Here is a 24375-nt window from a genome sequence, read left to right as displayed (position 1 = left end):
GTTGATTGCAAGTAAACCCTTCTTTGCTGAAGAAATATCAGGCGGACTATTTGTTTCAACAATACTGTAGAGGTATATACAAACATAGATAATACTGCAAAGGAATATATACACAGGTTTTTTATTTTGTTGTTTTTTTTTTTTTTAATATATACACAAGTTTGAACTGTGTGGTTTGACTTGTCTCAATAGTAAGTGCTACAGGATTACATCTATGATTAAGGTTCACTGAATCCACAGATGCGGAGCCATGGATATGAAGGTTGACTGTACCTACTGTCAAAAATATGACCACAGGCCCAAAAGGATACTGCCTACGCTGAAGTCCATAATCTCAAACCTAGATTTAATACATCATCAACTGCAATTTTGACACTCTGCATAAACAAAAACTTTTTTTTTTTTTTTTTTTTTGCTCCTTTTAGGGCCGCACTCAGCGTATGTTAGTTCCCAGGCCAGGGGTCAAATCAGAGCTATAGTTTCTGGCCTACAGTACAGCCAGAACAACACTGGATCCAAGTTGCCTCTGCGACCTACACCACAGCTAATGGCAATGCCAGATCCTTAATCCAGGGAGCGAGGCTAGGGATAGAACCCACATCCTCATGTATACTATTCGGTGTTGTTACCACTGAGCCATAAGAACCCCAGAAATATAATCTTAATGAAGCACTTTGGAATTTTCTCATCAGCACTTTTGAGGTAATCTGTCAAATGGGCCCACTCCAAACCTCCCAGAGGAAGAAAAGCAATCTGCATGATAAAACCCTTACCTGTTCCTTTTCCTCCCTCCACCCCACCCAAAAGAAGACGTCCTGGTCTAAAAATAATCCTTTCTTTTCTCTTGCTAATAGTTCTCTTGCCCCACCCACCTTCCTACAAAAAAGCTTCCATTTTGTACCACTCTTTGGAGTGCCCTTCAAGTCAATAGAAGGCCTGCAGCCCAATTAACGAGTCCCTGAATAAAGCCAATTAGATCTTCAAATTTACCAGGATGACTTTTGTTTTTTGACAACACGTCTTATACAGTTCAGCATAGTGACTAGCATATATAGCTAAATTCTCAATAACTAGTAGCTATATAATTCTTGCTAGTATATATATTTGTCAAAGAAAAAAATTCAACTGAGTCAATTTTAAAGTTTTTATTGGCTTTATTCTGTGATTCGTAAGTGGATTAGCAGATGGAAAGTAGTTTCAAGGAGCTGTACAAAATAAAAGGTTTTTTAAAGGTAGAAGGGAGCAAGAACAGGAAAGTCATCTGGGCGTTTTTTTTTTTTTTTGCTTTTTAAAGTGAGGGTATATTCCTTATATGGAGCAAAGGGAAGTCATGGGGCCTGGTTAGGTAACTTGCATGAGCAGGCAGGCACTGATTGGCTCACTTTGGCCTTTCTTTTTGGAGAGAATAGAAACTTTGTTTTGGTTTACTGACACAGGGCTTACTTAGCATGGGCAATAACATCTTGGGCCAAATCTGGTTACTTTTATTTACATTTTTTTTTCTTTTTTGTTTTAAGGCAGTTCCCAGGCTACTGGTTGCATGGGAGCTGCAGCCGCCAGCCTACACCACAGCAACACAGGATCCGAGCGATGTCCTTAACCTACCCCACAGCTCACAGCAATGACAGATGCTTAATCCACTGAGTGAGGCCAGGGGTTAAACCCACATCCTCAGGTTCGTAACCCACTGAGCCATAACAGGAACTCCCTAATATATTATTTATTTTACACACACACACATTTATTCCCCAAAACAACTTTATAAGGCACATGATATTATCCCTGTTATACAGATGAAGAGTTGAAGCTTAGAGAAGTAACTTGCACTAATAAGTGGCTGATTCAGGATTTGAAGCAGGCATCTAATTCCAGAGCCCACTTAAGAGTTGATCTGTGCCCCAAGTGGTACAATGAAGCAATTTAGTGTTAGAAAACATTACTTATGAAACGCCAAAATAACTAAAATGAAAAACCAACAATAAAAACTGATAATCCCAAGTGCTGGGGAACATGTTTAGAAGTATAAATTGGAGCTGGAAGGAATGTAAATTGATGCAACCACTTTGGAAAACTCTGACATTATCTACTCAAACTGAACATACACAGTGCCTATGATCCAACAATTCCACTATCTACTGAATATCCACTACATACGTTCACACAAAGTGTGGAACATACATGCACCAAAAGACAGACTGTGCACAGCAGCATTACTTGTAAAAGCCACAAATAAAATCAACCCAGTCTATCAACAGTGAAACAGATATGATAAAAGGTCCTCACCTTCATATAGTAGGAATATGATTCAGTAATGACAAAGAAATACTGCTATACACAATACAGATGGATACAACATTGTGTCACTGAAACCAGACACAAGAGAGTTTATTCGGTTAAATTCCAAATTCCAAAAACAGGCAAAATCAGTCTATGGGAAAAGAAGTTACAACGGTGGTTACCTTTGGTAACAGTAACTAGAGGAATCTTCTACGATGCTGGAATTTCTTGACCTGGCTAGTGGTTATACAGACATAAATATTCATCAAGCTATAGACTTAAGACTTGTGTACTTCTCAGTGACATGTTAAAATTCAATATGAAAGCTTACAAAAAAAAAAAAAAAAAAAAAAAAAAGAAGAAGAAGAGGAGGAAAGCAGTGATAAGAACCCATCCTCTTTCATTTCTCGTATCCCCTTTCCAAGCACCAGGCCATCTCATCCCTAACTTGGGACCCAATTCATGTTAATGCTTCATGTTTTTCGTATTCCTCAATTCTTTTGCTTGTCACCTTCTTCCTCACATATATATCTAAGCAATTACAAAATCCTACTAAATCTGCTTGCTTAACTTCTATACTCTCTGTGCTTCCTTAATTCCCTTAGTTCAGGGTTTCTCAATCTCGGCACTATTGAAATTTTGAACCAAGTAGTTCTTTGTTGTGAGGGGTTCTCTTGTGCACTACAGGCTGTTTAGCAGTTTTCCTGTCCTCACCACACTAGGTATCAGTAGCACCCTTTAGCTGGAATAACCAAAAGTGTCACCAGACATTACCAAATGTCTTGGCAACAAGGGAATCACCTCTTCCTCTACAGAGCCACTATCTTCATTGATCAAAGTCCTCATTTTCTTTTTTTTTGTCTTTTTGCCATTTCTAAGGCCGCTTCTGCGGCACATGGAGGTTCCCAGGCTAGGGGTCTAATCCAAGCTGTAGCCACCGGCCTACGCCAGAGCCACAGCAACGCAGGCTCCGAGCCGTATCTGCAACCTACACCACTGCTCATGGCAACACCAGATCCTTAACCCACAAGCAAGACCAGGGATCGAACCCACAACCTCATGGTTCCCAGTCAGATTCGTTAACCACTGAGCCACGACAGGAACTCCAAAGTCCTCATTTTCAATCACCTGCATTAGGGCAAGAGATTCCATCTGGCCCTCCTGCCCAGGACTTTACCTTGTCCCTATTCCCCACACTCCTTAGAGTTTTGCAGTTTTCTCCAGGATAAAATCTATATCTCTAATAAGGCAAAAAAGGGTATTATCTTTCCTCTACTTACCTCTCTAGCTTCCTACCCCAGCTATATTGAATTCCTTGCAGTTTCCTGAAGGATGGATGAAAGTCAGAAGAAGCGTTACTCAGAAGAGGTGTTAAGTACACTGGGAGCTTATGAGATAAATGCAAAACTCCTAGGATATTTTATATATAGCGTATGAGTAAGCATGTACTTTGTGAAACATAGACAGAATTGTGTTAAACACACATTGTAAGTTAGTAAACTATAAGGCATACCAAAGTTAAAATAAATCAAAAATGTGATGGAACAGAGCGTCATTTTTAGTCAAAAAGGAATGGAAAAACTAAGATATAAATAATCACACCATCTCTGGGATGCCAGTTATGTCACCCCTAAATCAGCCATTCATAGGTGGCATCTAGTATAGTCTCATAAATGCTCTAGCCAAGAAATGCAAATAAAACTGATGTCTGTTCATCAGGCTAATGAGTAAGTTCTGGTTGGGGCCAAGCACATTGGTCCTGCATAGAACCTACAGAGCAGGTGTGTATCATTGGTGCAAAGCACTTCCACCTGTAGGCCTCCTTTCTGTAACCTCTAGTCTTCACAAGCATATGAGCAGTGGAGAAGGCTGATGTGGCCAACAGGGCACATGAACACTGCATAACCCATGACTCAGCTGATGTTGCCCTTGCACTTGCCCCCCTCTTAGCTTAGGTGCATTAACTTACTCCCCAACTCTTTCCCCTTGCTTTTCAGGGGATATTTAAATTGATCCAGTAAGCCATGTTATTCAAGCATCTTAATTTGGTCTGGGAGCTCTGTAGTTCATTACCTCTAAGATAGACTTCCCAATAGTGTACCTGGAGGCCACCACTGCATCAAGCAGTTTTCCATAGGACAACTCAATTCAGGCATTAATCTCCTCCCAGAATGCCCCTGCTTTAGCACTTCTTCTTTTATCCTGTTCATATCCTTATGTTTCCAAGATGACATTTATCACACCACAGTGTGATTAACTATTTATTCCTCTGTCTCTAGCTAGTCTGTGAGCTCTTTGAAAGCAGGAATGTTTCATTCTTTTTCTCTTTTTTCTCTCCTTATAACTTAGCAAAGTGCCAACCACAAAGTAACTATTAAAAGAACTACAGAATGTCACCTCCTACAGGCACAGTTGAGGGGATTACCCATTGTTCTTGCCTTTCTCCCACTCCTCACTTCTAAAATTGGTGTAACTTAGCAAGTAGCAAAGCCCTGCTTGGTTGCAAAGCAGCATGGAGGTGCTAGGGAAGGACCATAGGTTCACTGCAGAAAACAACTTACAGTATGTATACATAGTATTGCTACCAAGCGTGGGTTTTGGTGAATCTTATTTCCCTGTTTCACATTTTTCGTTTGGCTGGCTAAAAAAAGCAATTAGGGGCAGGGGTGGGGTGGGGAGGTTGCCGGGTAGGGGGTGGCCTGTAATGTCTCCTCCTACCTAGACTTGAAGCTGGTTGAAGGCTGAGGCCCACCAGGCTAATGATCTAGGGTTCTCAAAGATTCTAGATTGGTAAAATCTGCTTTAAAAATTAATGTGCTAATGCTATAAAACTGGGTTGTGATGAACGTTGTACAATTATAAACATAATAAAATTCATTGAGTTAAAAAAAATTAATGTGCTTAGAGTTCCCATTCTTGCTCTGCTGAAACGAGCCAGACTAGTATCCATGAGGATGTGGGTTCAATCCCTGGCCTCACTCAGCGGCCTCAGATCTGGCCATTGCTGTGGCTGTGGCGTAGGCCAGCAACTTGGACTCCTACCTGTGGCCCTAACAACAACAAAAATTAATGTGCTCCTAAATTAGGACAGTAGGAATACAGGAACGACAGTGTTGTGGGTTTTTTGTTTTGTTTTTTTTTTTCCCTCAGAAAATTTGCAAGCATCATCCCGGTGCCTATACTTTTCTCAAAGGAATAAACAAAGCTTTTTTTTTTTTTTTTTTTTTTTTTTAGTTTATAATAAAGGAGATGCATTTTTGGAATATATTTAGCTTGACTGAAAAAAATCAAAGAAAACGTGGGCCCTTTAAAGGTCTTGAAGTCCTTTTAACTCATTTACTATTTCAGGGATTCGGAGGGTTGGGAAGCAAAAATATGGCATTACGCACAGGCGTAGAGATTCGCGAACAAATTACATCTTAGCCGAATATGTATCTTGTAAAAGGTGGCCCCAGACACCTCCCAACTACAAAACGTCTGAGAACGGTGAGCAAACTGTCGTCACCCTCTGAAGTAACTATTGCCTCACCTTGAATCACTCGCCAATCCACGTCGTCCCGCCCCTTCCGCCCCGGAGGCGGCCAGACTCGGTTCCTCTCTAGGCTTCTCCCGGGCTTCTCTTTATGGTAGTGCTGGGCCTCTCTAGCCCCGCTCGCCGTCCTCTCGATGGTAGCGCCGGGACAAACTGAAAAGCCGGCGGCCAAGGCAGCTCTGAACCCCAGTGGAGGAGAGTTCACGCTAGAGGTAGGAAAGGGCTTGGGGTGGCTCTGGAGAGGATCAGGGGCGTGGAGAAGGATCCCTGGGTGGGAGGGGGACCACGGGCCGGGAGGAGAGGGAGGAAGAGGAGTCCGATGCGTGAGGTGGATTTTCAGCGGCTCGCTGGGGCCTCCGGCAGCCTGCCACCCTGCAGAGACTCCCTCTTCTCCCAGTTCCTCTGTGGCCCCTGGTGTCAAGGCCCAGCACGGTTTCTGCTGCACCTGTCGACCCCACGAGGTGTCGACTGTCTTCGGGAGACCCAGAGCCCTCCAAACTTTGACTTTGGCTTGTCATGGTCAGTTGAGAGTTTTGGTGGCCTAGAACCCCGTCCTCAGCTCGTAATCTCTGTTCTTTGTTTTTTATTTTTCAAATCGGAACCCTCCCAGCCGTAGCTGTTTGGTTGAGGCTGAGGCTGGATGCTGAATGGTTGGGGTTTTTTTGGTTTTTTTTCCGTCCTGGTAGCATGAACGTAGTAGGTGCTCATATGACGTGTTTCTGATGGCTTGAAACTTTATGATATGGCCCTGAAATAGGGACGTTATGCTTGTGACTACAGGGTTGAGGTGGGAATAATTGCAGGTCTCTGGACACCTAGTCCCATGTTGATTTGGGGAGATTCAGGCTTCTTGGTGTGAGATTCTGGCAGTTAAGGAGCATGTATTCATTGGAAAGGTGTTAAGCACCTACAAAGCCCCAGTAGTGTGCTATTTAGAGAAACTGCAGCTGTGAACAGGACCCACGTGATTCCTTGCCCCCTAACGGAGTTTAACATACAATAAAAAAAAAATCTAACAGGAAGGAAGAAAGCCTCTGATGAGTGCTAAAAAAAAAAAAAAGGGAAGTCCCGGAAGTTACTCTTTTGCCTTGGGTGATAAAAAATAACACCATATAGCTCCTGTCTTCCAACAGCTGAGAATAGAATAAAAGTTTCAAACTTTTACAAGAGTAAGAAGGACCTATAAGAATAACTTGGGGAAGGCACAGCAGAAAGATGAAGACGTTGGCACTTTCCTGAAGGACAAGTTAGCATTGCCTGGCACAAAGAGCCAAAGGCTTTCCCAGCAAAGAGGACTGTTTAAAGACAAAATGTAAAGAACTTTGCCGGTAGTGTAGTTTGACCTGGAGTGTGTGACATTTGAACAAGTCATGAGAAGCTCAAGAGTTCAGACTTTGTTTTCTAGGAAGAGGTGAAAGTGTTTTCAGCAGTCACTTAACCAACATCTGTAGTGTTAAATACTGTTTGACAATTTTGACCATATTCAGAAGTAAGGTAGAGAAATGAGAGCTGTGCTCATTCCTCTTGGTCTGGAAACAGTCTCTTAGTTAATTCTTTTCCGTTTGACCTTTAATTTACAGACCATAGGAATGGAGACAAATTACAAACGGAGTTTGGAGACCTGAAGGGTTTGTTGAATTGTTCCAAATATGAAGAACCGTAGGCAGTATGTAGATGGGTCTTATTTTTTTATTCATGCATCCACCTTATCTGTGTCTTTTGATTTGGAGCATTTAGTCTAGTCTATTTACATATGTACTTACTGCCATTATGTTGATTGTTTCCGGTTGTTTTTATAGTTCTCTTCTTCTCTCCCCTTGTGGTTTGATGGGGTTTTGTTTGTTTGTTTGTTTGTTTTCAGTGCTACAGCTTCTTTTTACTTTTGTGTATCTTTTGTAGGTTTTTGGTTTGTGGTTACCATGAAGTTCCTATATATAGATCTCTAAATATATATATATCGGTTTATGTTAAGCTGATCCTTGCTTAAGTTTGAATGCTATAAAAGCACTGGGAGTTCCCGTCGTGGCACAGTGGTTGGCGAATCCGACTAGGAACCATGAGGTTGCGGGTTGGGTCCCTACCCTTGCTCAGTGGGTTAACGATCCGGCGTTGCCGTGAGCTGTGGTGTAGGTTGCAGACGCGGCTCGGATCCCGCGTTGCTGTGGCTCTGGCATAGGCCGGTGGCTACAGCTCGGATTCGACCCCTAGCCTGGGAACCTCCATATGACGAGGGAGCGGCCCAAAGAAATAGCAAAAAGACAAAAAAAATAATAATAAAATAAATAAAAGCACTGCATTTTTACTCTCCCCCTCCCCCATGTTTTATGATTTTGGCATATATTTTACATCTTTTTCTTTTGTGAATTTCTTAATTCTTGATTATAGTTGATTTTACTACCTTTTGTTTTTTAACTTTCATACTTGTTTTAAGCGGCTGATTCACTGCTTTTACTATATATTTGTCTTCACTAGAGAAGTGTTTTTCTTTCACATATTTTTATTTCTGGTTATGGCCTTTTCTACTCTGCTAAAAGAAGATCCTTTAACATTTCTGGTTGGTTTAGTGGTGATGAACTTACTTAGTTTTTGCTTGTCTGGGGAACTTTATCTCTCCTTCAGTTCCTATTGATAACTTTTCTGGGTAGAGTAATCTTGGTTGCAGTTTTGTTTGTTTGTTTTGTCTTTCTTTAGGGCCTCACCCGCAGCACAAGGAGGTTCCCAGGCTAGGGGTCAAATTGGAGCTGTAGCCGCCGGCCTATGCCACAGCCACAGCAATGCCAGATCCAAGCCGCTTCTGTGACCTACTCCACAGCTCATGCCAACGCCGGATCCTCAACCCACTGAGTGAGGCCAGGGATTGAACTCGCAACCACTTGGTTCCTAGTTGGATTCGTTTCTGCTGCACCACAGTGGGAACTCTGCAAGTTTTTTTTTTCCCTTCTGCACTTTATCATGCAAAAGTTTCAGCTGAAAAATCAGCTGATAGCCTTTTGGCAGTTCCCTTGTATGTGATTAGTTGTTTTTTTCTTTCTGTCTTTGAAATTCTCTAAATAATTCTACCCTAAAGTGATACCTGAGGGATGGCGTCTTAGAAAATAGTATCATTGTGCGCAATATTTGTTCAAATATTCCTCCAAAAATTATAGTACTCAAAAAAGTGTGCCACAAGTTCAAATGTTTGAAAGCCACTGTTTACCAGAAAAGGATGCTTTCAAAGACTGATAAGAGTCCTGGCTAACTTGAAAGAAAAATAAATTCAACTCCACTCTCCATCTAAGAGTCTAGGTTCTTTTAATAAAAGAACCCATGCTATGTGGAATGTGTCCAAACAAATTCTTATCAGAAAAATTGATTTAACAGGAGTTAATTACATTTCCAACTTTCTAGAACATCACTTAGAAATAAGCATTCAACTTCACTGGCACAACTTAAGAGTCTACTGATAAACTCTTGTGAACTATGTAGTAATTTAGTCAAGATTAAAGGAAAATAAGGGAAGACAAGCTCCCAGTAGCAACGAAAAAAAAAAAATTCCCTAGTGAGTAAACATGTTTTATTACCATGGACAAATAGAATTTCTAAAATAAAATTTCTAAGTTATAAGGTGCTTTTCCTATCACATATGATTAGAGTGTAGCCCAAGTCTTTGAATCCTAAGAAATAGTTTTATGTTAAAAAAAATCAAAGATTGTTGCCTAAAAATTGGTGATAGTTAGCTACAAATATAAAGAATCTATGGCATTAATAAGACATTAAGCATTAGTAGTTTCCATAATGTGCTGGGGGGGGGGATGTTTGATCAAGTTTCCTTCTTTGTTTTGACTCTTAAGGAAGTCAGAGCCAGATTTGTGTCCTGTATCTGCTAAAGTTTAATACAACATAGTTTGATAGTGTTTTATAACCATATCTCTGGATTTTCCACTCCTAAACTTATCCTAACCCACTTTTATGTTAAATATAATTATTTGTATTACACAAGCCTTTTTATCTGATGTGATTGGGACCATACTTGGTAGTTAAATTTTAAAAGTTGATTAAAATACAATTTAAAAATGCTTTTTTAATCATTTTAAGTTAAAATTTTCAAACACTTTAAATTGTTTAACATCTTTAATTTAAAACATAGAAATGTGTATTTTTTACTCACCATTTTTTGTTACATGAGGTTAGCCTTTTCTTTGTATACGGTTTTACTGATTACAATTTCTCTCTGCAGAAAACACTTCAGAAAGCATCTAAGCTTTTTAACCTTTTTGGATTTTTTTTGGCCACGCCCACACCCATAAGCATTTGGAAGTTTCTAGGCCAGGGACCATTTTTTAAACATGGACCAAAGCTTATAAAAACACTCAGAAAATTTCAGGATCCTGGATTTCAGTTTTCTATTTTCTGTAATAATTTTTAGTGACTTGTATTTGTTGAAACTTGCTTTAAGAATTCAACTAAATTTTTTGTTTTGTTTGTTTTTTTGCTTTTTTCAGAGCTGCACCAGCAGCATATGGAAATTCCCGGGCTAGGGGTCAAATTGGAGTTATAGCTGCCTGGCCTACACCACAGCCACAGCAATGCAGGATCCAAGCCATGTCTGCCACTTACACTATACCTCATGGCAACACCAGATCCCCAACCCACTGAGTGAGGCCAGAGATGGAACCCGCCACCTCATGGTTACTAGTAGGATTCCTTTCAGCAGCATCACAACGGGAACTCCTCAACTAAATTTTTGTATTTACTTTGAAAAATATTTAGTTATGAAAAACTGTAAACAGAAAGTAACAGAAAATAATGAAATTCGTATACATGCCACCAAGCAAGCCTTTTATTCTCTTAAAAAAAAAAATTCTTTCCTCCTTTAGAAGTATAAATAAATACCACAGACTTGTTATCTGTCACTCTTATGTACACTTTAGCATGTATTCGCATTCTTATCCATGAACAATGTATACTATTGTGTGTTTAAAATTTTATGTATGTGATATACCACATGTCCTTTTGAAGCTTTTTCACTTACACAGTTGTCTTTCAGATTTTTTTAGATTGATTTATGTAATTAATGCGGTTTGTTCATTTTAACTGTCCTATAGGAGTCCCTCTTGAGTATCATACAATTTCTCATTCTTTACCATTAGGTTATTTCCAGTTTTTCACTGTCAAAAATGATGCATGCACAGAATCATATTCATATGGGACATGTATTTCTCTGGCACAGACACCTGTAGCTGAGAGTGGAAGGTCCTGGGGTGTGGACATCTTCAATTTTGTAAGAAATTGCCAAAAACACTCTAAAGAAGTTCAACAGAAATTTACACTCCTACCAAGGTATAAGGAGCATGTAACAGTTTATGGCATTTTTTGCCATCACTGTGTTACCAGATTTTTAAAATCTTTCCAAGCAGATGTTTGAGAAATGGTATTTAATTTGCATTTTCCTGATAACCATGAGATTGAACATCTTTATCTGCCTTTTTGCTATTTTTTTCTCTTCCTCTGTAAATTGGAAGAGGAATTTATATTTATATTTCATTTACTGATGGGTTGTCATTTTCTAATTGATTTGTAGAAGTCAGGATTTTTTTTGCATTTTTGGAGTAATAATCCTAACAACACCTTTCAAGTATGACTTTTTTTCCCCTCCCTAAGAGTTACATATGAATGTTTGATTTTGATATAAAATCAAGTGTATCCATCTTTTCCTCTGATATGTCCTTTCTTGTTTGAGAAATTCTTCTCTACCTTAGTGTTACAAAGTCTGCTATATTTTCTTGTAAACATTTTTACAATTTTTCTTTTTATGTTTAATTCTTTAATACATCTGGAATTGATTTTTGTTTGTGAAGAAGAGATCTTTGTCTTTTTCCATATGGTTAGCTGGTTACCCCAGCATCTTTAAGTCTTTTTCCCATTAAAGTGTAATACCCATTGATTTATCATACACCAAGCTCTCATCTTTTCTTGGATCTATTTGCCTGTACTATATTGATACCATACACTGTTTTAAATAAAATAGTTTTATAATGGAGTTCCTGCTGTGGTACAGTGGATTAAGAATCCAACTGCGGGAGTTCCCATCGTGGCGCAGTGGTTAACGAATCCGACTAGGAACCATGAGGGTGCGGGTTCGGTCCCTGCCCCTGCTCAGTGGGTTAACGATCCGGCGTTGCCATGACCTGCGGTGAAGGTTGCAGACGCGGCTCGGATCCCGCGTTGCTGTGGCTCTGGCGTCGGCCGGTGGCTACAGCTCCGATTCGACCCCTAGCCTGGGAACCTCCATATGCCGTGGGAGCGGCCCAAGAAATAGCAAAAAAAAAAAAAAAAGAAAAAAAAAAAGAAAATCCAACTGCAGAGGCTCAGGATGCTGCAACTGTGGCTCAGATTCAGTCCCTGGCCCAGGAACTTCTATATGCCATGGGGTGTGGCCATTTTTTTTTTTTTTTTAAAGACTTTATAGTAAATAAAATTTTTATTTTCCTTCAAGATTTTCTTGACTTTACTCTTACATCTAGACCAGGTTGCTAAATTCTAGGGAGCAGCAGGTTTTGTGGAATACCTGATGGAATTTTGATTGGAATCCTAGAGTTTGTAGAGAAATCTAGAGAATTGACATATTTACTGTAGTCAGACTTCCCATAATTAATTTCTACATTAGAGTGTCTTTTTTGTCTCTCTTTGATCATTTTCTCCATTAAAGTCTTGCATATCTTTTGTAAGATTTATGTATTTCGTAAGGTATCTTATAGTGCTTTTGTTTCCAGCAATCTTACTAGTTATAATAGTTTGCCCATTGAACCCCTTCTTTCGTCTTTCCATGTAGGTATTTATATCATCTTTGGGTAATATTTCGTTTCTTCGTTTTATTTATTTATTTATTTATTTGTCTTTTGTCTTTTGAGGGCTGCACTGCGGCATATGGAGGTTCCCAGGGTAGGGGTCTAATTGGAGCTACAGCTGCTGGCCTACACCACAGCCACAGCAATGCCAGATCCGAGCTGAGTCTCTGACCCACACCACAGCTCATGGCAATGCCAGTCCTTAACCCACCAAGCAAAGCCAGGGATCAAACCCTCAACCTTATGGTTCCTAGTTGGATTTGTTTCCACTGCGCCACAACGGGAACTCCTGTTTCTTCCTTTTAAATCCTTATACCTTTTAATATTGTGTTAAATGGGAACTGTGATATAGGTATTCTTGTGTAGTTCTAACTTTACAGTGAATGCTTCTAATGTTTTATAATTAAATACAATATTTATTGTGGTCTTTTGGTAAATATCTTTGTATTCATTGCTTACTGAGAGTTTTCTTTCTGTTATACAGGCAGTACATTTTATCAAATGCTTTTTCAGTTTTTCAGATAAAAATTTTGCAGCACCAATCTGACTCTCTTTAATGTCTTCTCTAAGGTGTCAGCATATGACCTGCTAGAGAGAGATCTCTAGTCAAAATCAAAAAGAGGAAATTTGCTAAAATCAAGAATGATGGATCCATGTTCAGTTGGAGTCCAGCTTCGTACAACAAATGAGTGTCATAAAACCTACTATACACGTCACACAGGTTTCAAGACTTTGCAAGAATTGTCGTCAAATGACATGCTTTTACTTCAGCTTAGAACTGGAATGACACTTTCTGGGAACAATACAATTTGTTTCCATCATGCAAAAATTTACATAGACAGATTTGAGGATTTGCAGAAGTCATGTTGTGACCCATTTAACATACACAAGAAACTAGCCAAAAAAAATTTACATGTAATTGACTTAGATGATGCCACTTTTCTGAGTGCAAAATTTGGAAGACAGCTTGTACCTGGTTGGAAACTTTGTCCAAAATGTACACAGATAATCAATGGAAGTGTGGATGTTGATTCTGAAGACCGGCAGAGAAGAAAACCTGATTCAGATGTAGGTATACGTAGTCTTTTTTTTCTGCTCTGTTGCTTCTACAGTGTGAGGTTTTATTTAATTGTAAAGAAATACTATTTATATAATTACTTAAATTGACTCTTCAACAGCACAGATTTGAACTGTGCAGGTCCACTTATACATGATTCTTATTTTTTTTTTGCAGTCAGTATAGTACTACACAGTCTGCAGTTGAACCTGAGAATCTAGAGGGCAATTTAGGGGACTTGAACATTCGAGCTTTTTAGTATCCACAACAAATCTGGGAACCAATCTGCCTTGGATACTGAGGGACAATTGTATACTAATTAACATGCAGTAGATATGAAGTTGGGGAGGTGAAAATAAATGGTGTTTCTAAATATTTGCATAACCCAGATTGGATGGTAAAGAAAGTAGCCTTGAGAAAGAAATAACATAACATGCCCAAGACTCTCAAGCCATAACTCCGACTGCTGCTAAGACATTAGGACTGGCTTTTAGAACATTCTGGCAAAGCCTGGACTTAACTTTGTAGTTTCTTTTCTGATAACTCACTGGGATAGGCTGGCCGCAAGGATCTGAAGTATAGGAGAGTAAATACCCCTTTTTATGAAGGACTTAAAAATTACCGCTTTTTTTTTTTTTTTTTTTTTTTTTTTTTTTTTTTTTTAGGGCCACACTCGTGGCATATGGAGGTTCCCAGGCTAGGGGTCAAATTGGAGCTACAGCTGGTGGCCTACACCACAGCCACAGCAACATCTGGTCTGAGCCTCATTTTCGACCCACACCACAGCTTATGGCAACACCGAATCTGTAACCCATTGAGTGGGGCTAGGAAGCAAACCTAAAACCTCATGCATGGGTCCTAGTCGGATTCATTACCGCTGTGCCACCAAGGGAACTCCTGAAAATTACTGCTTTAAAAGGAACCTCAGGGAGTTCCCTGGGGACCCAGTGGTTAAGGATTCAGTGTTGTCACTGCTATGGCTCAGGTTCTTCAGCTTGGTAACTTTCTCGTATGCTGTGGGCAAAGCCAAAAAAAAGTACAAGGAACTTCAGAAGTGACTTGAAAATAATTGTTTCTTATTTCAGCCTTTCTTTCTACTTTGGCACTATGCCTTTCTTTCTTTTCTTTCCCTTCCTTCCTCTGTCCCTTCCTTCCTCTGTCCCTTCTTTCCTTCCTCCACACCTGTAGCATATTATGGAAGTTCCCAGGCTAGGGGTCAAATCAGAGGTACAGCTGCCAGCCTACACCGCAGCAGCACAAGGTCCAAGCCACCTCTGTGACCTATACTACAGCTAGTCTGGTTCTTAACCTGCTGAACTACAATGGGAACTCCTCACTACCCCTTCTTGTTTTGCATTTTTTTAAGATGCTTGTGAATTTCCTTTGCTTCTAGCTCTGAATTCTTACTTGTTATGGTCAGGGCTAATTTTAGGACTCCCTGTGGTCAAAAAGCATACATTTTTACATTTGTAAATATTAAATATTTTATAACTTCCTAATTCATATGCCTACATTTAGATTATTTAGCTGTATCAGATCAATGTTAAGATTTTATGAAGCTGTCTCTGGTGTAGGACAAGAATAGGTATGTCAAAGGAGCTCTTCTCAAATTTTCTGTTTATAACCAATTTATAATTCTTGCTGGGATATTTTTCTCAATTTTCTTGTCATTATAGTAATAAACCAACTTAAAACATAATTAAGATTTTTAATTATATGTGGTGCTTTTCTTTTATATCTTTTTAGGGCTGCACCCATGACATATGGAAGTTCCTAGGCTAGGGGTCCAAGTGGAGTTACAGCTCCCAGCCTACGCCACAGCCACAGCAACTCTGGATCCCAGCCACATCTGTGACCTACACCACAGTTCACAGCAACACCGGATCCTTAACCCTCTGAGTGAGGCCAGGGATTGAACCTGTGAGCTCATGGATACTAATCGGGTTCATTACTACTGTGCCAGCCACCACGGGAACTCCTGTAGTGTTTTTCTTTTTGTTATCCCCTCAAAGGCCTATCTCTAGGACCCAATGTTATTTTGCAATTCATGCTATGTACTTGCTGCTGTCACTTCATTTTCCACTTCATTTATCTCTTGTTCATGTAGAATGTATTACATAAACCTTTTTCTTTTCCCCAGGTTATGAACCCATAGCCATCAAAATTTTATTTCACCAAATTTTTTTAGACGATTATAATACCATTTCAGAACTATATTCTCTGCTTTTAAAAATACATGTAATAGGGAGTTACTGTTGTGGCTCAGCTGGTTAAGAACCCGACTAGTATCCACGAGGGTACAGCTTGGAGCCCTGGCCTTGCTTAGTAGGTGAAGGATCCAGCCCAGTGTTGGCGCAAGCAGCAGTGTAGGTCGCAGTTGCAACTTGGATCTGGCATTGCTGTTGGCTCTGGCATAGGCAGCAGCTGCATCTCCAATTTGACCCCTAGCCTGGGAACTTCCATATCCTGAGGGTGCAGCCCTAAAAAGAAAAAAAAAATATGTGTGTAATAGAACTTTTTCCTAAGGACTCAACATCCTTGTTGGGAACCTCTGCTATATATGCTGTTGGGTTATACAGTTTTTCTGCCTTCTCTCCCATGTTGGCAGCAGCCATTGTGATTTTCACCATGCCTGCCTCCTCTTCTAATATTCAGAGACTAAAATTAGATAAAGAAACAGTTATAAATAAGTTAATCAATGAACTTTAAATGTGGTCCAGGGCCATGTAAATTTTGTTGCATACGAGCACTAAAACCTTTTTTTTCTTTTTTGTGAGTTCCAGAGTGTCTTCCAGGTTAAGGAATAATCTGGATTAACTTGAAGTGAAATATTAATCTTTGTATGGTTTTGGTATCAAGATTTGAGTTGATAATTTGTTTACCTTTATTCAGGGAAGAACTGCTAAGGCTTTGAGGTCATTACAATTTGCAAACCCGGGAAAACAAACTGAATTTGCTCCAGAAACTGGTAAAAGAGAAAAAAGAAGGCTTACAAAAAATGCAACTGCTGGTTCAGACAGGTAGGCTATGTGTAATTTTAAGGCATGTGTTGCTGCTTCACATGTGTATTTTTAAAATATTTTTCTTTTAAGTTTTGAGTTTTCTGGTTAGACATTTTAAATTTGATAATCTGGAATTAAGGCTTCGATCCCTGGCCTCGCTCAGTAGGTTAAGGATCTGCTGTTGCCGTGAGCCGTGGTGTAGGCCGGCAGCTGTAGCTCCAATCAGACCCCTAACCCAGGAACCTCCATATGCCACAGGTGCAGCCCTCAAAAGCAAAAAAAATAAAAAAGATAATCTGGAAAAAAGAAAATCTGGAATGAATCAGTAAGAATCTCTAAGGGCCTCGTGTAACATTAAGGCTTCCCTTCCCCTCTAAAAATTTGTTTTTCAGAAAATATCAATGAAGGAAGCAATACAGTATTTTTGGCACAAGAATTAAAATAATTTAAACATACGCTTCTTACAATTAAATGAATTCACTTGTTTGAAAAGCATTAATATATAATTGGGGGGGTTCCTGTTGTGGCTCAGCAGCGACAAGCCCAACTAGTATCCGTGAGGACATGGGTTCAATCCCTGGCCTCACTCATTGGGTTAAGGACCTGGCATTGCCATGAGCTGTAGTGTAGGTCACAGACATGGCTCAGATCCAGCATTGATATGGCTGTGGTGTAGGGTTGTAGCTCCAATTTGACTCAGCCTGGGAAACTCCACATGCCATGGGTGTAGCCCAAAAAATGTATATGTATATATATTTGGTATATATATGTAATTGGTATATCTCTGCTCTATGAGTGGCAGCTAAAAAATAAACTTTATGAGAATGAAAGGTGGTTTTTATTTTTTAAGTGTCTAAAATAGAAACCGTTAATGTACAGTCAATAGAATGAACAGGAATTCTAAATTGTTTTGAATGACTTTTTTTTTTTTTTTTTTTTTTTTTTTTTTGGCAGCATGCAGAAGTTCCCAGGCCAGGCCAGGGATCAGATGCACACCACAGCAGAAGCCCAGGCTGCTGCAGTGATAATGCCCCTTACTTAACCTGCTGCACCACAAGGGAACTCCAGAATATGGCCACACCTGCAGCATATGAAAGTTTCTGGGCCGGGGATTGAATCCAAGCTGCAGCAGCTGGATTGTTTAACCCACTGTGCCTGGCTCGGGATTGAACCACACTTCCCTGTAGCAACCCAAGCAGCTGCAGTTGATTTCTTAACCCAACTGTATCACAGCGAGAACTCCCAGAATGTGACTTTTTAAATTGAACATTTCTAAAATACAAATTGACAATGAAATGTTAGTGTAATCATTCAGAATTCTTTTCTGCATATGCCATTTATTCCATCTGTTAAAGTTTTCCATTAAGTCATGTGTTTTTAGGCCAGATTTGCTAGAGTCCATTAAAGAACAAGAAACAGATTAATTATAGTATAAAAACAATTGAATAGTATCTCATAAAAAAAAAACTATGTTCACAAAGCAGTAAAGAGATTGGTTGCTAATAAAATAATATACCATTATTACCTAGCCTTTTTTTTTTTTTTTTTTTGCAAGGGGAAAATAATTTTTAAATTTAATATGTTGGGACACAGTTCTTGTCCATTCCTTAGGATTTGTCTTAATGCTTTAAGAGTGAAATAAATCTCTTACTTTCACAAGGAGTTCATTAACTACTAATTGTAGAGTAGCCATGAATCTGGTAGGCCATGTATCGATTTGGCAGGATTTCATCCCTAATTCAAAACATTTTATCTCCTTAAAATCTTTTCATTACTTTATTTTCAGTAAGATATTCAGAAATAATGTATTTGTGAGGTGTAACTCACCTTGTGTTTTGTATTACAGACAAGTGATCCCAGCGAAGAGTAAGGTCTATGATAGCCAGGGTCTCCTCATTTTCAGTGGAATGGACCTCTGCGACTGCCTCGATGAAGACTGCTTAGGATGTTTCTATGCTTGTCCTGCCTGTGGTTCTACCAAATGTGGAGCCGAATGCCGCTGTGACCGCAAGTGGCTGTATGAGCAGATTGAAATCGAAGGAGGAGAAATAATTCATAACAAACATGCTGGATAACTTGTGGTATCAAATTAGGGGATCTTTAAAGGTCCCTTCTCTATATCTAGAATTTTGTTATTCTAAGACACATTTTAAAGTTGATTGCCAAATGACGAAAATTTGAAAACCATCTCAACATGCACTCCATGTGCACTAATGTTGCTTATAGAGTGCTTTAAGAGTCATTATTTGGTATAAATTTAGATGGGCTATTTATTACTCAGTCAGCTTTAAGCCTGTCCATGTCCACATAAACAAGTAGTGTATAGGCAGTCCTTGATTTGCACAGTTCCCATGTCCACAGATTTCAGTGACAATGACTTAGTTAGATAAACTAGTTCCCTAACAGCACAGTTCAAATTTCAGTTACCATGGTATATTATTAATTCAGTAGTTACATGAAGTGCAGACTTCCTGCTAGTTCTTAAGTCCACATATCACTTTGTGAGTAACAGGTGTGTTTCAAGATCAGTGACCAGTCATGTTACTTTTCTCAAATTCTGCTAGATTGGTCACTGCCCATCTGTTACAGTTTATTTACAGACAGCAAAGCACATAGTTGTGTTGTCTCCTTGTCACCCATGTGACATTTTACAAAGTGGATAATGAGAAGAATTGGCCAACAAAGATGAAAGTGCAGTGAAGAAATGAAAATGATAATGCCAGCAGTGAGACTTCATTTAAACTTAGATGGAGTCTAGAAGAAATCACTGATCATGGGACTGTTGGCACTGCTGTATTCTAAAGCCTCTGACATGCAGCTAGAGGAACTTAGTGAAGGCAGACTTACCATCATAAATGAGGAAGGGTGTGATGAAAAGGATGAACATATGCTAGAGGAAGTGATGGTAACAAGCATCACATTAAAGGAAATCACAGAGGTATTTCACTACATCGAAAGCACACATGATAAATTGGCGAAAGCTAATCTAAACTTGCAGGAGTATGACAATTTGCAATGATATAGAAAAGATGCTTACCTGATATGTTACTTGACAGAAAGGCAAAACTGTTCACACTGTTTCTTGATTAATTTTTTACAATGAAATAACTCTTTAATTCTCAGTGTCTCTAATGTATTACAGTGTAGTAAGTAAATAGTTTTTTACAACTTTTTCATTTTCTTTTGCATTAAAAACTGACAGTTTTTAATATTTTGTTAGATTTTTCAAGGTCAAAGTACAATAATTTTCCCTATTAATTATTAAGATTGCATTGAATGGACACTTTTAATGGTCCTTCACTACAGACCATGCAAGGCAAGGACTGCCTATAGATGAAAACATTGCCTACTTCAGGAAAAATTAATTTTGGTACAGCTAAGTAGTTGAATTATTTTGGAAATAATCTACATAACTAGTACTAGCATATATCTTTTCTTCTCCCCACTTACTCTTTTTTTTTTTTTTTTTTTTTTTTTGTCCCCCTGGCTGCCTCCGTGGCATGTGGAAGTTCCCAGGCCAGGGATCAAACTCCTGCCACAACAATGACCTGAGCCACAGCAGTGACAATGCCAGATCCTTGACTGTTAGGCTACCAGAGAGCTCCCTCTTCCCACTTATTCTTTTTTTTTTAATTTTTTTAAAAGAAAAGTTTTAATGCTTTAAACCTGTCATTGCTTAGACTATGCATTCTTGGTGAAAATTTGTTCTTGGTGTCAAAAGTCTTATTCTTTCTATGTATAAAGCATGGATATACATGTAGTATATAAACATATATATTATGTCTGTAGTATTTAAATTTGATAGTGTGTTGACTAGATTAAAAGGGCTAAAAACAACTCCTTAATGGAGTAGTAATGAAAAAAGGTGGAGAAACACTGGTTGAGACAGAGTGTAAGTTATTTGGAAATTGATCAACTCTTGATGTTGGAATTTATATGAGTAGGTACCCTTTGGAGGATGGAGGTAGGTAATAGCTTCTCTCTGCTCTTTATTTTTTAAAAACGGCTACCTGTCTGTCTATCTAAAATTTTTTTTCTTAGTCATCTAGGTTGTGTTTCCTAAACTATGTTTTTGTTTTGTTTTCCCTAAATATAGTACCTTAGTTTAATCAAACAAACTGTTAGCAATTTGAAATACTTTTTAGCTGTTGAAAGTAAATTTATATAGCCATTTTGTATAAATTGACCAATAGAAGTTTACTTTTACTCCTGGATACTTTTGGTATCTATTTAAAATGACTGGTTTTCGTTTGATAGAATACCGTTTTCAACCATGCAATTAAATGTCATATTTAAGTTATTGTTCACTGACCTCGTTATCAGAAATACAGCTTATCAACTCTTTGATTCATACGTTTCAACAGGACACTGGCGAAAAGAATATGTAGGCCTTATATACTTAAGTCAGCTGCTAGATTCTTTTTTTCCTACATTAAGGAAATGCTTGGTACAGAGGAGGCAAACACAGATGCCCAATTTTATCTGAACTTTTAGGTTATTAGACTTTCTTAGTTGTGTTATTGAGTTGCTTCCAAGTATGACTTAGTATATCATTTAAGCTCTTCATAAGGATAAATTAAAATCTTAGTTTTTTTGTTTAAAACAGGAACATATTTTCAGCAAAATAAATGACTTTAAAATTCAAATTGTTATATTTTAACATTTCTTAGTAGAAGATTTCTGTCATTTTTTAAGGACAGTAAGTTTTTCAAGGGAAACTTTCTTAAACAATTTTGCAGGTATTTGTTCATTATGCCTATTTAGGAGACAAACTTACTTAGTAAGCATGCAAAATGTTCATAGAGAAAAGTATATCTTTTTTTTTTTTTTTTTTTTTTTTTTAGGGGCCATACCTGTGGCATATGGAAGTTTCCAGGCTAGGGGTTAAATTAGAGCTATAGCTGCTGGCCTACGCCATAGCCACAGCAACACAGGATCCTTAGCCCACTGAAAAAGGCCAGGGATCGAACCCCCATCCTCATGGATACTAGTCGGATTCCTTACTGCTGAGCCATGGAAAATCCAAGTATATCTGATTTAGAGTAGGCTATAATAAAAGCTGTGTTTTAGAAAAATTAACATCACAAGTCCATTTACTGTTTTAATATAAAATTATAGAAATATAGACTCCAATGAAATTCCTTCTTGTATTTTTCATAAGTACGATTCAAGGTGACTAAATTATTTTAGAATGCTGTTAATCTAAAAAGCAAAAATAAAAGTTGTATGAATATATAGCTTTGACTGGGTCCAATGGAAAAGTTAACGTTAAGACCACAGACGTTGGTGTTACACAGCGTTGGTCACAAAGATTAGAGTAAAAATGCATGTATATATTTGAATAAAATTAATGGCATCCCTGTGATATTTTTCCCATTTGTTCTTTACAAGTATAAGAAAATAGCTGCTGGAGTTCCCGTCGTGGCGCAGTGGTTAACGAATCCAACTAGGAACCATGAGGTTGCGGGTTCGGTCCCTGCCCTTGCTCAGTGGGTTAACGATCCGGCGTTGCCGTGAGCTGTGGTGTAGGTTGCAGACGCGGCTCGTATCCCGCGTTGCTGTGGCTCTGGCGTAGGCCGGTGGCTACAGCTCCGATTGGACCCCTAGCCTGGGAACCAACATATGCCGCGGGAGCGGCCCAAGAAATAGCAGCAACAACAACAACAACAACAAAAAAAGACAAAAAGACAAAAAAAAAAAAAAAGAAAATAGCTGCTTACCTTTGGAATATTATATATGAGATTCTTCTCTTTTTTTAAACATTATGTCTAATCCCACATAATAAGCTGTTCCACAGCCTGGCAGTCTGTTCTAAAACTGCTTTCCTGGCATGGACTCAACTAAGTAATTTTTAACAGATGTTTTTTAAAACATGCATACATATGTAGAGTGATTTATTAATCTAGAGAATATAACTTATAGTACAGTCTAGTATGGTTCTTAACTTTATGGAGGTCAGAGACCCCTGTGAGAAGCTGATGAAAACTATGAACTGTCTGCCCAGAAAAATTCATCTGAGTACTCACATATTCCATGTTCAGAACTCATGCTCTGAATAATAGGAGTTTTCTATAAACCATTGATGTTTTTTAAAGTGAGGATGGCTGTCTATGATGTGTAGCGTGTTGGAGTTCCCATAGTGGCTCAGGTAATGAACTGGACTAGGATCCACGAGGACGCTGGTTCGATCCCTGACCTCACCCAGAGTGGGTTAAGGATTTGGCATTGCTGTGAGCTGTGGTGTAGGCTGGCAGCTGCTGCTCCAATTTGACCCCTCACCTGGAAACTTTCATACGCCACGGGTACAGCCCTAAAAACACACAAAAAACAAAGTGTGGTATGGTTTGTTATGAAGTGTTGTAGATGGATTTTATTAAACAAAATCAGAGTGGTTTAGTTTCTTGAGAGAGCTGTTGCTACCCTGAAAAAGCTAGATCCCATTGTGGCTATCATCTCTACCCGTCCTACCTCCAAAAAGGTAATTACAGGTCGAGTAGCTAGAAAACTGAGGTGTCTTACACGGACTGAGCTTTCATAATTAGAGATTTTCTCAAGTTATGATAGGTTATGCTACTAGAAATAGCTTAGCATCCTTGTACAAATTCATATGGCACTGCCTTAGTGTTTGCTGACATCTGCTGGTATTTTCATGAAAATAAACTCTGCTGCTACTATATGGTTATAATCTCTTCACTTGTAAATTAAACTTTGAACACATAATTATATTGAAGTAGGATATTTTAAAAAATTCTTAAAGTAGAATGGCTTCTCTTTTTAGCATTCTTAGGTCTTGCACCAAATTTTTAAAAAGTATGAATATATAAACATATGCATGGACACTTCTGGGTTTCTTTTTTATAAAATTAAAAAAACTTGGAAAAATAATGCTTTTATCTATTTTTTAAAAATCATCAAACCCTTCATTGACGTGTAAAATTAAAAACCATCAAACACTTCATTTAATAGGTATAATTGACTTCTATAGAGTATATACCTCAATTTGGAGGTTATCTGTAACAGCATAATTATGAGGAGTGACCATTCTTACCAAGATAATTTAACTTCTAGAGGATTTATCAGATAAAACAGATTATTAACTCAGGTTAGTAATAATCCATCTTTAAATACAACTGAAAGTATTTAATTCCAGCCCTGTAAACTGGGACAACTAAAATTTATTAATTTTTTTCCTTGAAATGATGAAGAAATTTGTGAAACAATGATTAGGAACATCAGTTTTCTCACTTCCTATCACTGTAAGTAAACAAGTGTTTTATTGAAGTTGCTGTAATCTTCCTTGACTATGGTTTTAAATAAATGGACTTATTAAAAATAAAATGGTTGCATTTGGTTGCAAACATTGTTAAAATAGCCAAAACTTCCCCGTACTCCCAGTTACACCAGTACATGAAAACACAGAAGTTGGGGGCTCATGATTTTCATTGTGAACAGCCTGAATGATACTTTTTTTTAATCTGTTCTTTTCAGAGGCGTATTTTGAAGTAAAAGCACATTTTACTTTAGTGAAACAAAGTGCAAACCAGACCTTGGCTCAGAGTTGTGGGATATTTGTCTTATAGAAGGAAATTGTCTAGAACCAAGATTGAGGAGTATGACTTTTAAAAGGAGACCTGAAACAATTCAAAATGTAAATGCTAACTCTGTAATTTTCCCTTTGTT

At 38.5% G+C, this 24375-nt stretch overlaps 2 protein-coding genes across 11 annotated transcripts in view; one reads left to right on the top strand and one right to left on the bottom strand.

Annotated features, from left to right (window-relative positions):
* Positions 1 to 5874, bottom strand: part of LOC146405318 (uncharacterized) — an 887521-nt gene extending 881647 nt beyond the window's left edge. For 5 of the 9 annotated variants that reach the window (XR_014837126.1, XR_014837133.1, XR_014837127.1 and 2 more), the window contains exons 1-2: positions 5807 to 5874; positions 3558 to 3602 (exon numbers count right to left, since the gene is read on the bottom strand). The gene's annotated coding sequence lies outside the window, so the exon portion shown is untranslated. The remainder of the gene's footprint in view (positions 1 to 3557; positions 3603 to 5806) is intronic. The other 4 variants (XR_014837140.1, XR_014837139.1, XR_014837138.1 and 1 more) reach the window with 1 other exon arrangement.
* Positions 5875 to 5942: 68 nt separating this feature from the next.
* ARL14EP (ADP ribosylation factor like GTPase 14 effector protein) lies at positions 5943 to 24033 on the top strand. Of its 2 annotated transcripts, XM_021083232.2 has the most exons (5): positions 5943 to 6021; positions 7390 to 7475; positions 13207 to 13704; positions 16586 to 16713; positions 18542 to 24033. In XM_021083232.2, exons 3-5 carry the CDS (start codon positions 13279 to 13281, stop codon positions 18768 to 18770), a joined length of 783 nt encoding a protein of 260 aa, XP_020938891.1. In that variant the 5' UTR covers positions 5943 to 6021; positions 7390 to 7475; positions 13207 to 13278; the 3' UTR covers positions 18771 to 24033. The 2 variants fall into 2 exon arrangements, with proteins under 2 accessions (XP_020938891.1, XP_020938889.1); XM_021083230.2 differs by lacking the exon at positions 7390 to 7475.
* Positions 24034 to 24375: the final 342 nt, after the last annotated feature.

Source organism: Sus scrofa, chromosome 2, assembly GCF_054392235.1.
Source record: "Sus scrofa isolate SSC_HxYL_T2T_F1_AM1 chromosome 2, Sscrofa_HxYL_maternal_Yorkshire_Landrace_v2.0, whole genome shotgun sequence".
Taxonomy (NCBI): domain Eukaryota; kingdom Metazoa; phylum Chordata; class Mammalia; order Artiodactyla; family Suidae; genus Sus; species Sus scrofa.
Note: the sequence above shows the minus strand (reverse complement) of the source record. Positions and strands in the feature narration are given on the sequence as shown.

Bases quoted from the DNA above. Each gene is read 5' to 3' on its own strand.
- ARL14EP (XM_021083230.2), top strand. From the start codon at position 13,279: ATGATGGATCCATGTTCAGTTGGAGTCCAGCTTCGTACAACAAATGAG. The intron at 13,705-16,585 runs GTAGGTATACGT...ACCTTTATTCAG, and splicing joins GAAGAAAACCTGATTCAGAT to GGAAGAACTGCTAAGGCTTT. The intron at 16,714-18,541 runs GTAGGCTATGTG...TTTGTATTACAG, and splicing joins GCAACTGCTGGTTCAGACAG to ACAAGTGATCCCAGCGAAGA.